General features: G+C 36.8%; 1 protein-coding gene across 2 annotated transcripts in view; it reads right to left on the minus strand.

The window, feature by feature from the left end:
• Positions 1 to 15,314, minus strand: part of Nsf (N-ethylmaleimide sensitive factor, vesicle fusing ATPase) — a 139,516-nt gene that overhangs the window by 52,444 nt on the left and 71,758 nt on the right. For both annotated transcript variants that reach the window (XM_074045812.1, XM_074045811.1), the window contains exons 9-12: positions 9,740 to 9,939; positions 3,316 to 3,481; positions 1,866 to 1,940; positions 1,471 to 1,658 (exon numbers count right to left, since the gene is read on the minus strand). In XM_074045812.1, the coding sequence (XP_073901913.1) occupies positions 1,471 to 1,658; positions 1,866 to 1,940; positions 3,316 to 3,481; positions 9,740 to 9,939 (629 nt within the window). The remainder of the gene's footprint in view (positions 1 to 1,470; positions 1,659 to 1,865; positions 1,941 to 3,315; positions 3,482 to 9,739; positions 9,940 to 15,314) is intronic.

The raw sequence follows: 15,314 nt of genomic DNA on the forward strand, positions 1-15,314 counted from the left end.
CCTCTCAGAAGGTTTCTCTCACCCCACAAGTTGACCACACCTTATACCTCTTCAATGCCTTACTTTGCACACACTTTCTATTCCTGCACGTGGAGGATTAGATTGTGAGCTGCTCAATAGTAGGGGATTTACTTCTTCACAGTTGTAGCATTAACTCCTTGTACAGTGTATGGCACATAGTAGGTTCAAATAAACCTAGTTTGAGTCAAGGTCAACTAGAGGAATCAATAAATGATATATTGTTAATTCAATAAATACAATATATTATTCTTGAAAGGGAGAGTCAGAAAAGGTTTGAGTAAAGGGTAGAATATGATCCAGGTAATGAAAAGACAGGTAAACAAAGAGTGTAGAATTTCAACAAAGCAAAAAAAAAAAAAGCAAAAGCAGAGAGACTGGAAAATTAATTAACATCTGATAATTGGTGAGCATTTCAGTTTGGATGAAGTGTATGAAGAATAGTTGGGGACATACTTGCAAATGCCAGGTACAGTCAGATCCAGGAGACCTTAAAAATCAGGCTAAGAAGTCTGTACTTTGCACTGCAGACAACAGGCAGTCATGAAGGCAGAATTATCTGAACTGGCAAGGTCAGTCAAAGAGAAGGTGGATGGTGGCAATGAAAGCTGAGACACTGCTCCAAGACTGACCTGACAAGACTGGCAAATGACCTGGTGTAAGACGTAGAGTGATAGGAGTCAGAGAAAATCCTCAAGTTTAAAGGATGAGAAAGTGGGATAAATATGGAAACAGGAGCTACAAGTAGTAAAAAAAGACAGTGGATTTGGTTTTAGAATATTAAATGTGAAACCAGCGAAAACATCCAAGTAGGGATATTTATTATAAATCTGAAAAGTGGGAGACATACTTTCAGGGGATGATATAAATCTGGGAGTCATTTATTTACAGGTAATAACTAAAACCTGGAGAAGAGAAAGACGCCTCAAAAGCACTTTATTTATCAAAATAAAAGCATCCCAGTGCATATTTCTACCACAGCATCTAAACAATTATTGTACTAATTTGCAAGCATTCCCTGACTCTGAAGCCCTTGAGAGAAGATTTATCACCCTTGCATCTCCAGCCGAATACCTCAAAAGTAGCAAGTGGTCAGTGTATTTGCTACATGAAGCAGCCCCCAAAATTCTAGTAGAGAATACCCAGCTTCCTATGACTTATTACAACTTAATACAAAGACTGAAAATAATTTCTTTAAAGTCTTCACTTCACATATCTGTGTCAGATGGTAGTAACCCAAGGCAGTTGATTCAGTGGTCATCCTCTGGCAGATGTTACCATTGTCCTTCCCGCTACTCAGAAGATTGAGCAGTGGACAACTCATTCTTAGTCTATCTTTCTTCTCCACTAAAAGTCAGTGTTCCCATAGCTTTGGAGTGCTAGAAAGGAAAGAGAAACAAGGGCAGCATGGATTTAGAGGGCTGCAAGTGCCTAATTAGCTGATTTTCTTACTTTTATATGTCTGTTCATAGCAGTGGACTGTGCAGCTCGCACCAGACCCTCCAGTTCGGCACCACTGAAATTCTTGGTTTCCACAGCCAGTTCTTTAATGTCCACATCTGCAGAGAGTAACTGATGCCCTCTCATCCTTGCCGTATGGATGTGAAGGATCTGTAATCGACCTTTCTCATCTGGCAAGCCTGATAAAATTAAAAATAAAAAAAACATTTTCCTAGTCTCAAGAGCCCACCAGAGGAGATTATTATAATCCTAATGTTTTTCTTGTAGGTACTCAAACATGTAAACATCTTCTAGTAAACATTAAATTATATGACACTATTCCTGTTATAAACTCTAGATGCCACACAAAATAGTATGCATACAGACACAAACACACATCAGCTTACCGATCTCCATTTTAACTTCCAGTCTTCCAGGTCGAAGGAGAGCCTCATCTATCAGATCTGGTCTGTTTGTCATTCCTGAATATAGGTGTTAACCAAAACAACAAACAAATGATCAGACTTCAAAAATAATATAAAATGTCCCTTCTGTATATGTAAAAATAGTAATTTCCCTAATGAGCTAAGAGGACATTTTTATAAAATCAAATAGAAAACCAAATTATTCTAAAACAAAACCAGCATTTGTTCCTGATCAGTTCTAATGAAAATACCAGGAGACTCTGTAATGAAAACTTTCAATGTTTAAAAAGAAAATTTAAGGTTCAGAGACAGCAAGTAACCTGTCAAAGGGAGAGGGGCAATGTGAAATCGATCTCTCTCAAATCCAAAGTCCCTTCTTTTTTTGTAGGCCAGTGGTTTCAACTTTCATAAAACAGTAGGCTCCCCCACCCCAAAACTCCCCTTAAGCAGAAGCTCAGTACATGAAAGAGTTAAGGAGGATGATATACCTACCAACTTGAGATCTAAAGCTCCCTCTCTGGAGCCCTTCTAAAGGTGTTGGGAGGTCTACTATAAAGCAGCTAAAACCCACTGCATCGTAATATGCTGCCTTTTTCACCAGTGGTGAACTATAAGCTTAAACCCACAAGTAGCTGAAACCAACCTTTTATTTTCCTTATTAAACATAGGCATTAACACAGTCATTCTTCAATTTTACTTGATTCTAATTTGGAGACATCAGCAAAACATTAGATGCCTTCATGTGTCCAATGTCTTTTAAGAACAAGACTTTTTATTTATTTATTTATTTTTATTTTTTCATTTTTCTTTTATTATTCATATGTGCATACAAGGCTTGGTTCATTTCTCCCCCCTGCCCCCACCCCCTCCCTTACCACCCACTCCGCCCCCTCCCTCTCTCCCCGCCAATACCCAGCAGAAACTATTTTGCCCTTAACTCTAATTTTGTTGTAGAGAGAGTATAAGCTATAATAGGAAGGAACAAGGGTTTTTGCTGGTTGAGATAAGGATAGCTATACAGGGAGTTGACTCACATTGATTTCCTGTGCGTGGGTGTTACCTTCTAGGTTAATTCTTTTTGATCTAACCTTTTCTCTAGTACCTGTTCCCCTTTTCCTATTGGCCTCAGTTGCTTTAAGGTATCTGCTTTAGTTTCTCTGCGTTAAGGGCAACAAATGCTAGCTAGTTTTTTAGGTGTCTTACCTATCCTCACCCCTTCCTTGTGTGCTCTCGCTTTTATCATGTGCTCAAAGTCCAATCCCCTTGTTGTGTTTGCCCTTGATCTAATGTCCACATATGAGGGAGAACATACGATTTTTGGTCTTTTGGGCCAGGCTAACCTCACTCAGAATGATGTTCTCCAATTCCATCCATTTACCAGCGAATGATAACATTTCGTAAGAACAAGACTTTTTAAAACAAAAGTACACACCAATGACGAGGATGTTGTTCAGCTGCTCTACGCCATCAATTTTGGACAGCAACTGGTTGACAACAGTGTCATGAACTCCTGTGCTACCAGCCATGCTCCCTCTCTGCTTGCAGATGGCATCAATTTCATCAAAGATGATGATGTGCAAACCACTGTTAGCACCAAGCTATTAAGAGAAGAAATTATTTTTAAAGGTCATAATTTCAATTAGTTATTAAACAAACTAAAAAAGCAAAAAAAATCTTTCAACAGGTTGACTTCACTCCACTTTGACTAATAAACACAGCAAGTGCAATTTAATCATGGTTGTTTCCCTCTCAAAGGTGTTGGAATAGCATTCTCAGAATTCTGCAAACTGAAAACACAGCCTAGGACCTCATATTTAAAGTAAAAAAACAAAAATATACATTACATACTGGTATATATGTAGAAAGTGAATAATAAGTGAATATAAATTTATACACATCTTATCTCACTACTTGAAAGAACTCATATTTATCAGATCTATTAAGTCAGCAAGAGGCAACTTCCTTCCATTTTCCCTTGAGTTTTGGTAAAAAGATAGTCCCAGAAGCAGCAGGCTTAATGTTTACCTTATAGCTAAAGATTACTTACACCCAGATGGTGGCTGCAAATGGGGCAAATGGGTAAAGGAACTAAATATGACTCAGTTCACTAATAACACATGAAAACAGATGATTTCTAAGAATAAAGTGAGAACAGAGGCATAGTTTATAAAAAGAACATGGAAAGGGCATGCTATTTCTTCTGCATAGTGATTTTAGTATTGAAACAGTCAGATGAATTCAAGTATGATATATTTGATACATTATAAGAACCTTTGTAAATACTCCAATGTACCCCCACCCAGCACAATAATTTAAAAAGTCACCATTAAAAGATTAGTTTATATATTTTGAAACTTTAATACATGCAAATACTTTTGAATGTTTATAATTCATTAAGTTAAATTAACGTGGGCCTTCTAACAATTCATTTTCAAGCAATTAAGCCTGCAGTGAAGGGTCAAAGGGGGAAGGAAGAACACTAGAAGTTTTTTTCTTAAAAATTTTAATTGACACATAATAACTGTTTAATTGACACATAATAACACATAATAACTGTAACGGGATACAGTGGATATTTCAATACATGTTTCAATGTGTAATGATCAGATCAGGGTATCTGGCATATCTATCACCTCACACTTACCATTTACTCATTTGAAGAACATCCAAAATTTTCTCTAATAGCTACTTTAAAATATATGATTAATTGATTAATTGTTGTTAACTATCTTTCCTTTTTTTTTTTTTTGGCAATACTGGGGAATGAACTCAGGCCTCATGCTTGCTAGGCAAATGCTTTATCATTTGAGCTCCCAGTACTTCCGCCTTTAGTTTGTTTAGCAGAAAAGGTTTCATGCTCCTGCAGGGGCCTACCTCAAACTGTGAGCCTTTTACTGCTGCCTCCTGAGGAGCTAGGATGATATATATACACCACCATGCCCAGCTCTATCTTTTTTGTTGTTGTTGTTGACACAAAAACATTAGGGATTAACAAAGCAGTAAGAATAAACATAACCTAAATATGAAAATATATGAATAATACAAATTAAATGATGAACACAGTGTGATTGAGGATTGGGGATGGTTCAATTTCATTAAATCTGTTAAACAATCTTTTCTTTTTTTTAATAAGAAGCTTAAAAATTTTTTACTTTATTATAAAAGTAGATGTTACCTGAGCAAAAGTTGTAAAAAAAAAAAAATAGAAATAAAGTTTTTAAATTTATATCACCTAAAGATAAATTCTATTAACATCCTACAGATTTATTTCTATATTTTAAATTTATTTTAATTAAAAACTGGGCACTCACTGTGCTTTGTATTCTCTTGAACATTAACTGCTCTTTGAGAAAAATTTCAAATAGTTTTTTTTCTGTTTCTCATTGCAAATTGCAAAATACATCAGAAAACACAGAGAATTTGGAAAAATATTAAAAAAAATAAAGAGATCATAATCAAGCCGGGCATGGTGGCAAACACCTAAAAACCCAGGTACTCGGGAGGTGGAGGCAGGAGGATCAAAGTTTGAAGCCAGTAGAGGCAAGGTGGGGAAGAGCCCTTGCCTGGTAAGCTGGATGTCCTGGGTTCAAAAAAAAAAAGATCAAAATCACCTAATTGTAAAAAAAAAAAAGATCAAAAAACCTAATTGTTAAAATGTTATGTAATACTTTGTATCCTCCTTTTTACAGTCCAGTTATTATCTTAACTCATTTCCTATAACTACATAATGAGTATTTATTGTGACTGCTTTTATCCTTTAACTCCCCTACTCCACAGTAATTCCTTTCTGTTAGATCTTTATTTCTTGTAGTTTTTACTATTATATAAGTTACTATGATGAACATTTCTATACTTAAAATCTTGACAGTATATATGATTACTACTTGAAGGTGACTAGTAGGTTAAAAGGTGTGCTGAACAGGTTAAGGGCCTTGAAATAGGATGTTAAAGACTTTTCCAGAAGGGCTTTTGTCAATTTATAACCTCAACACAATACAGGATGGTGCCTATTTTGTTATCTCCTTACAAGTAATGAATATTCAAAACATTTAACAAGTAATTCTCAATTTGATAAATGAACAATAGCATCTGTGTTTAGTTTGGTTCAGTTTACTTTTTGCAGTGCTAGGGACTGATCTTTCTGTTCTTAAATCACATCTGTCTAATTACTGAAGAGACTGGCATGTTTTGTAAATTTTATTTTTAAAGCATTACTAATTTTCTCTTATTATTTGACATGTTTTCTATATATTTTCCTGTTGGAATTTAAAGGTTTTTATTATTGACTTACAAAATTGCTTTCTTTATTAAGAAAATATTTTTGGTGAATATTTTATCCTGGTATGCCATTTGTCTTAATATAATTTACAGCATATTTTTGATAAGTAGAAGGTATGTTTTATTGGGTTTTACTATTTAAACAGCCACTATTATTAGTTTTTGCTTTTACAATGTTACCTTTTTACTTGTTTTCTTTTTTGGTAGTACTGGAGTTTTTTGACTCAGGGCCTCAAGCTTCCTAGGCAAGCACTCTATCATTTGATCTATGCGTGCCACCCCCCCTCCAATGTTTTCTGTTACTTTTATCCTTAAAATCCTTCCCCATTATAGACACTGATGGTCCCTCTACATTTTCTTCTCTTTAATATTTTTTCATTACATATAATTCTTTATTTGATGTTTTTGTGTATTATACAAGTAAGGTAAGAATTCAACTAATTCTTCTTCAAATATTTAACTGACCAGCTCTGTTGACTATCTAATCCTTCCTTCTTTATTGATTAAAATGCCATCTCTACCAGACTTTGGATTTTTATGTATATTAGATTCCCACCAGCCCATCGATACTGTTCCTTGGGTTATCTCTGTAACTTTATAGCAGTAGGTTAAGCAATCTCTTCCCCCACCACGCATTATTCTTCCTTTTTATAACTATCTTGAAACTATTTTCAACCACATCTACTGCTAAGTGAACATCAGAATCATTCTATCAGAAAAAAAAACAACCTCTACCAATTAGAAACAAAGAAATTCAAGCTTTGATTAAAATTAGATTAAATCTCTAAATTAGATTAAGAAATACTAACATTGCATCCTGACTGTGATGATTCCATAAATTTATACATACGTCAAAATTCATAAAACTAAACACCAGAAGAGAAATCAGTCAGTTTCACTGCATAATAATAACAACATATAAACAGATAAAATACATTGTAACACATTCTATTGTTCATAACTAGGGTGCTATTCATTCTTCAATGCAATTCTAAGTGAGATGATAGTCATATGTCTATCAAAGTTTCTAAAATTTAACTAGATTTTATTTTTTTCTGAACATTACTTACAAATTGTTCTCCTTCCACAAATATTTTAAAAATTAAAGTCTGAAAAAGTCAATTTCATTTCTCAATATCACTATGTTTACTGAAGAGATATCTAATGATAAATGATAGCTTGCTTCTTAAAAAACAAACAAAAAACCAACCGTCCATCTGTAGAGAAGACTGGGAATGAGAAATTGGAACTACATGCTTAGTTTTGCCAAAGCACTTCTAGGTAAAAGAGTATAATTGTGTCTGAGAAATTGTGGGATTTCACATTATTTTTATTCAAGGTTGTCTGTCTGATACAGAAAGAAACAAAAAGTTGCCATAAAGTATGATTTTTGCTGTCAGTGTGTCCTATGTCATTGCTGGAATCACAACTTCCTTCTCAGTCCAACCTCAGAAATTACCTATGTGGACAAGGATGCCAGAGACAATAAGAGCACTGTGCTTGATTAAATGATCACAGGGACAATCTGTCCTAAACATACTTCAGTACAATTCTGACCTTTTCTGAACCATACTAATCTTGTGCGCTGTCATCAGTTCCCTTCCCCCACCTAGTTAGTACAATAACATCGATTTTTACAGGTGTTAGTTAAATAAAGGCAAATTCTTATTGCAATAAATGAGGAATCAGGTAAGAAAGGATGTCAAGATTGATGTTTACAGATTAATGTAGCCAGATCATCAATAAACCGTTTACCAAAGGATTTAAATTTCCACAATGCAACCCTCTTCAATTCATTGGCTCCCAGCTTTGTTGTCACCATCTGCAGTCTTTCCTCACAGAAACAGAGCTGATGCTGTTGAGCTCCTGGAAACAGCCTTTGAAAGTGGCTCTTCTATATTTAACTAGTTTGACCTATATGGAAGTGTTCATCTCTGTCAGCCTAAACTGTCCAGATCACAGAGGGGATGTTTTTCTTTATTATGTAACACACATTTACTCTCCATGGGATCATTAGCCTGAAATACTAAGCCATTTCTGGATGTAAAGATTGAGAAAGGTATAGCTGAAAAGGTTGGCTAAGATTAATATCTACCTAGAAATTCTCTCAATGTCATCATTAGTAGTGTGTCATATTTAAACTGTCTGCCAGTTTAAAACAGTACCAAAGGTACCCAGGCAGCCATGTGGAAACCATTACAACTGAGACTTTATGAAATGCTTCTCTATATGGTATTTTAACTCACCCATGCCTAGTGTATAATCATCAAGGTACATTAGACTCAATGTAAGTTTTTTAGCTTTTTTTTGAGCAGTATAAACTAGTTTTAGAGTGGTATCTCGTGACTTTTTAGAAAATAAGTCTTCCAAAGAACAAAAGGAAAAATATATTTTAGAAAACAGAGTGAAACTCAATTTATCTCCAGTAACCATATGAGTCCACTGGATCTTCTTATAAATTTAAGATATTTATGCTATGTCAATCCTTGAAATTATGTTATTACCAATTTTTCTCAACTGTGTTTAAAGATGATTAAAATAATAAGAAAATAGAAGAATGATAAAATTAACTTAGAAGAACAATGCAACAGTTAAATAAATAGCATTATAACAATATTCTTGGCCAGAATGTAGCAAAAAAAAAAAAAAAAATCAACAGAGGAGAAAGATTGTGACTATTCCTCAGTAGGAAATGGAATATCATACAAGTATTAAAATGAGTAATAGATTTATGAACACATATAAACCTGACTCAGAAACATAACACCTCAAAAATTTTTTTAAATACCAAGTTATTTTCTTTCAGGCCCTTAAAATGGGGATTCAATGGACTTGTTTCCATTATTTATGTTGAGAAACAAGTGATTGGATGAGGCCTGCCCACATGAGGGGGCATCAATCTGTTTACTCAGCCTCCTACTTCAGAAGTTAGTTTCATCCAGAAACATGCTCACAGATACACCCAGAATGGCTGACCAAATATGTGGGTACCCTGTAGCACAGTCAAGGTGACACATAAAACTAACCATTATTGTACACAGTGGTCTGATTTTTTAATTATTTTTTTCTAAGACCCAAATGGAACATTCCTTTGAGCTCTGACAACTCAATGCTGCCATTCTACAACTGAGCTGAGTTAGTGTAAGTAAGCTAGCTTTCTTCATTCAGACCACCTTACGTGCATGTGTGTGTGTATGTGCATGTGTGTGTAAAATTCTGTAAATCTATTCATGGATTTAATTTCCTCCCTTTCCAAACAATAAATGAGTTAAAGTTTTTGGAGCAAAATGGTATAAAAGTGCCTCTTGAAAATACATTCATGATCTGTTTTTGCAAAAACTATAGTTTGTATAATCATCTCCCTCTGTATTATGACATGTGGGTAATGACATCACACATCGGAAAAATTCTACATAATCTCTGCAGCAGCATCATACATAACTAGACACCAAGGAAATTTTAACTGCAAGTTTTGTTTTCAAAATATAGATCACAATAAGTCTGCCTCCATATCTCTGTTTCATTCATCATGTAAGTGATCACAAATTTTTACTAAGTTGTCCTTTTTTTCACATTACCCTCCTTTGCTCCTCTTCAGCATCAGCAAAAAGTTTTCGGATGTTAGCCTCTGACTCTCCAACATATTTGTTAAGTATCTCTGGCCCATTGACCACTTTGGGCTCTCTCGCATTCAACATCTTGCCAATCTGTCGAGCCAAGAGAGTCTTACCACAGCCTGGGGGCCCGTATAACAGGATGCCTTTAACATGCTTACAACCTGAAAAGGAAAAGAGAGCTAACTAAATCCACACAAGACATCCAAAGAAAGCTTTCTTTCTTCTTCATATGCACTTTAGGAAAAATGCAATGATGCTATTTACATATATTAATATCCACATTCTGTGAACAAATGAACTGCTTAAAAAAAAAAAAAACAGAAAATCCAGAGTACTAACGTTTGAAGGAAAAAAAGCTGCCAGCTACAGATTTTAGAAAAGAATATTTAAACAAACCTTTCTCTCTCTCTCTCTCTCTCTGTGAGACTAGGGCTTGAACTCAGTCAGGGCTTTGCACCAAATACTTTTTTTTTTTTTTTTTAAGATGATGATACTGGAGTTTGAAGTTATAACCTTGCACTTACTAGACAGGCACACTTCTGCTGGAGCAAAGCTCCAGCCTTTTTTACTTCAGTTATATTTCAGGCAGGGTCTTTTTTTTTTTTTTTTCATTGTTCAGAGGTGGTTTTACAACTCCATTTCCAAACACAGTATCTCCCAAGTTTTCAAAAGCTATTTACATATATTACTACTTTTAAATACATCAAGCAATTCTAAATATCTAGGACTAGATATTTCTTATATGAGCTTGTCTGTTACGCACACAGCACTGGTAAATAAAATTGCATACACAGCAATGATTATAATCTGAGGTATCTTCTAAACGTGATCAGGCAGGGTCTTAAGTTTTCCCCTGAGGCCAGTCTCAGACAGAAATCCTCCTACCTACAGCCTCTCATGAAGTTGGAATCACAGATGTGTATGTATGCAGTACCACACCTGGCTTCTTTTTGTGGTTGTTGTGTTTGGGGGGACTGGGGTTTGAACTCAGGGCTTTGTGCTTGCAGAGCAGGTGCTCTACTGCTTGAGCCATACCTCCAGCCCTTGGCTTCTTGATTGAGATGGGGTTTTTCAGGGCTGGAAAAAAGGGAGGATCATAATCTTCCTAATCACCTCCTGAGTAGCTGGGATTAGAGGTATGAACTACCATGCCCAAACCAGAACAAACACCTTTAACTCTAAAAAGGTCTCTTTCCTCTAAGTATCTAATTAGAAAATACTACTTGCTTTCAGTATCCTTTAACATCAGGGGGAAAGTCTGTTTTAGGGCAAATTTAACTGAAAACAAATCTATTATGATACAGTAGGCTATGGAAATTCTATCTTAGTCATAGGATAACAAGTCTACCTGCCAATACAAGCACTTGAAAAACAGGCAAGCATGTCTGAGTTGAATGGATACAGAGGAATCCACAGGGTCCAGGTAGATGTCACAGACTTTGTGGAAAAAGATGAATGTCTTATTTCATGTGACTTATGTCAAGTGAGGCACATGTGTGCTTCTTTAGAGCAACTCAGATGACAATGAAATTTCAAAAGTAGCATTCACTTATTTTCTAGACAAACAATGCTAAATGCCTTAAAGGTGCTGTTAACAATCCAACACAGCAAGACTGATGACAGACTCTCCGGGGCTTCTCTAGCAAACTCTGCCTGGATATTTACAGCATTCTTAAGATGACCTGCAGCTTCTGTTTACTCCTCTGTAGGGACCCACACCTACATAGCAGTTTCACAGTTAAGGCACATGGCTGCTTACTGGTAAGCTTCTCTTTACACTATACTGAATAAAGTACTCTGAAAGACTGGATCATTAGGTTTTAGTGTTACACTGATAACTATGGATGAAAAAAAGTCTCTGGAGACACACAGAATGTTTCCATAAAAAACACTTTGTCCTTATTTGAAATGAAAGCCTTAAAAACAGTATCATTAAGAAAAAGTATGACAATACATTTGACAGCTCAAGTAAAGAGTAAGTCACGAGATATAATCAACTATGCTAGAACTTCAGATTCAGACGAAGAATACCCTTTGGGTTGCCACTATGGTTCTTAAGTCTTTTTTGTTTTTGTTGTTGTTGTTATTGTTCTTTTAGTACTGGGGTTTGAACTCAAGGATTTGTGATTGCAAGGTAGATACTCTACCACTTGACCCACCCCCAATTCTTTTTGATTCAGTTATTTTTAAGGTAGAGTCTCATGTTTTTTGCCCAGGTTAGCCTGGACAGCCATCTTCTCACCTATACCTCCCAAGTAGCTGGGATGACAGGCAAGAACCACCACAAACAGCTTTTTTGTTGAGATGGGGTCTTGACCACTTTTTGCCTGGGCTGGTCTTGAAATATGATCTTCCCAAACTCCACCTCAAGAATAACTGTGGGTGTGAGCCACTGTGTCCACCCTTACATGTATCTTCATGTCAAGAAAAGACTCCCTTTAAAATCCTTGAAAGCAATGAGCTCCGTGCTTATGGTTAAGCCTGTAGGGAGAAGGGAACTTACAGGAAATCCTTGATGTCACAACCCTTCTTATCACAGAGTAAATCCCTGTCCTGAGATCCACGGCTTATCCCTCAAGCAAGTAAGCCTTGCGTTTCTCAAGGTCAACACCACCAAGCACCACCATCATTCAAGTGTCTGGAACACACTGGGTGAGGACTTTGGAACCTGGATCCTGATCTTTCCTCCATACCAACTGCTACCATCATGATTTCAAACTGTTCATATGCACAAACCATGGTAGAGGCAGGTGGTGGTGGTGAAACAGGCACAAGGAAAGGAGAGTCAACAAGGAGAAAAGGAAGATTTGCTGAGTGTCTACAAAGATGAGGCCTTATTCTCATCTCCAGTTTCTTGGCTTTCTCACCATCTCCAAGATTACCAACTTCTTAACCATATTTCTTCTACATTAAGCTACACTTTCTCGGAAGGATTCTTATACTTCTTGTTTTAGATGTCCCAGGAGCCCTGAACACAATGTGGCTCTGTTGCACCTACACACTGCACAGAGCACAGTCAGATAAAATTACACTACTGTGCGGCCTGACATGCCTCCACCCTGGTTTCACACCATCCAAGTGCTGGTCTATTCTCTTACTGCTTTCCAATGATCACACATCCCTTTACTTGTCTTTGTCAGCTCTTCTCCAGTTTCCTTATTAATTATCCAGATCCTCACTGTTCTCAAGAGTTACCTCATGCCATTAATTATTAGAGATAACCTAGATTCCTATTTCTCACACACACACACATATTTTTTTTCAAAGACAGGGCTAGGCATCATGGTACACACCTGCAAGTCCATCTACTTGGGAGGAAGAGATCATGAGGATAGTGGTTCGAGGCCTGCCCAGGCAAAAAGTTAGCAAGATGCCATTCTCAACAAATAAGCTGAGTGTGGTTATACCCACCAGTAATCCCAACTATTAAGGAGGATCACAGTCAGAGGCTGGCCCCAGGCAAAAATGTAATAGTATAAATACTAGAACCTTAACTTTGCAATTCTGTTTTTATAGATAGAAAATGCTTAGTCTGAATTACATAATTTACAAAATATTGTCATGAAAGAGAAAAAGAAAAGACTGGATATGTGGCTCAAGCAGTAGAGTGACTGCTTTGTAAGTACAGAACCCAGAGTTTAAACCCCAGACCCATGAAAAAGTGGCAGGGGACGGAGAGGGAAAACAGTAAAATGCATGTTCATAGGACTTATCACATATATCTCTGAAATGGCAGAACATATTCAATATAACATCAGTGGGGATGTCTTAGAAACTCCAGTCTGCATTAGTAGAATTATTCTTCCAGGATCTCAAATAACACATCAAAAATATGTATTACATGTGAAGATTTTCAAAATCCACTTCCACAAAGGAAACAGTTACTTGAATAAGCAGTAGAAATGAGATTTTGTTATTACTGTTATTATAGTCTTTTTTCATTTATTAAATAACCATTGGTCTCTAATTCTGAATGGGTCTCAAAAGCTAATTCAATTCAACAAAAGTGTATTAAACTCTTGTTTAGACTAGGTACTAAGGTAGGTGTTAGGGGTACAAATATGAAAAAGGCAGCTTCTATCTGCAGAGAATTCCTGGCTTAGGAGGAAAGACGGGAATAAAACTAAGTTATCTGTAGTGTAATATGACATATCAGAGATATGTCTGAAATGTCTTTGGAATCTAGCCAAGAGACACCGACTCTGCAAGGATGATGGCAGAAAATGAGGGATGGACACAGAGGAAGAGTTACCACTGAATCTAGGCCTAGAAGGCTCAATAAGAGGTTCATGGTTAGACAATGGAGAAGAAATGACACCATACAGAGAGAGACTAACAGGGTCAAAGGCACAGGGGCATGGACATAGATGCTATTCTCTCAAGGCAGCCAGCAGTGACCTGCTGTGGCTACAGCCTTGGAGGTGGGGACCGGGTAGTGCCTGGAAGCAGAAATGGCAGGTTCCTAACTGTGGCAGGCCTTGACAACTTGCCAGAGAGTTTTTAACTTTCTTCACAGGTGATGAGATACATGTTTAAGGCTAACTCTGCTGGCAGAGTGGAGGAAGGACTTGAGAAGGCAGACACAGAGAGTGGAAGGCTAGTTGAAGACATGATCTTTGCCTTTATCTGGAGACTCACTAGCTGACTGTGGATTTTTGCCAGTTGAGCTGTCATATGGCTCCAAGACCTCTAAGAGCACAGGAACAAACAGGACCAGAGGCCTCCAGAGGACACCCTTCTCCCCTGCAAATGCCCAGCTTTCTCCTGAGCGTCTCCAGGACAGTAAAGCTTGGCTCCGATTCTGGTAAGCCTCTGACCCCTGGCTGCAGAATTGTCTGACTGCTGCTTCTTTTTTCCCCTTACTGTCCTATAGGCCTCCTTACTACATGAAGCTCAGTGCCCTGGACTAGTGAATTAAATAGCAAAGAGAAGGTATAAAAGAAACCTGGGGAACTTATTTAAATTGTCAGATTCTGAACTCAGAGCAAGCATTCTATTACTTGAGTCATGCCTCCAGCCTTTTTCTGCTTTAATTATTTTTCAGATTTGCCCAGGCTGGCCTCAGATTGCAATCCTACTTTCACCTCTCACATAGCTGGGATTATAGGTGTGAGCCCACCAGGCTTGCCAATTTCTCCCTTTGCTTCCCATGGAAGAGGAGTCTAATGGACTTCTCCAGAAAAATGTACATGTACAAAAATTTGCATGCAATCTTGAGGGGATTGAAGTACATCCATGGAATCTAAATTTAAAACCCCTGAGCCTACTACTAAATAATCCAATGAAGAGACTAGGAGTAGAGAGAGGTAATAGTAATACAAAATAATAGTAAAAGAAAGGAAGATACAGGAGATATTCCTCAGAGCTTAGAGACCAAACAGAAATCAGAAAAGAAAGGAGTTAAGGATGACTTGAAGGAAAAATAATGATAACCTCTTAGATACTAAGAACATGTTAAGAGAAAAAGAAGCCAGTTTAGAAAGCAGAGGAAATCACTGCTTTTTTTGGCTATAAGGTACTTGCGATTAGGGCAGTT

The sequence above is a fragment of the Castor canadensis genome, chromosome 11 (assembly GCF_047511655.1).
Source record: "Castor canadensis chromosome 11, mCasCan1.hap1v2, whole genome shotgun sequence".
NCBI lineage: Eukaryota > Metazoa > Chordata > Mammalia > Rodentia > Castoridae > Castor > Castor canadensis.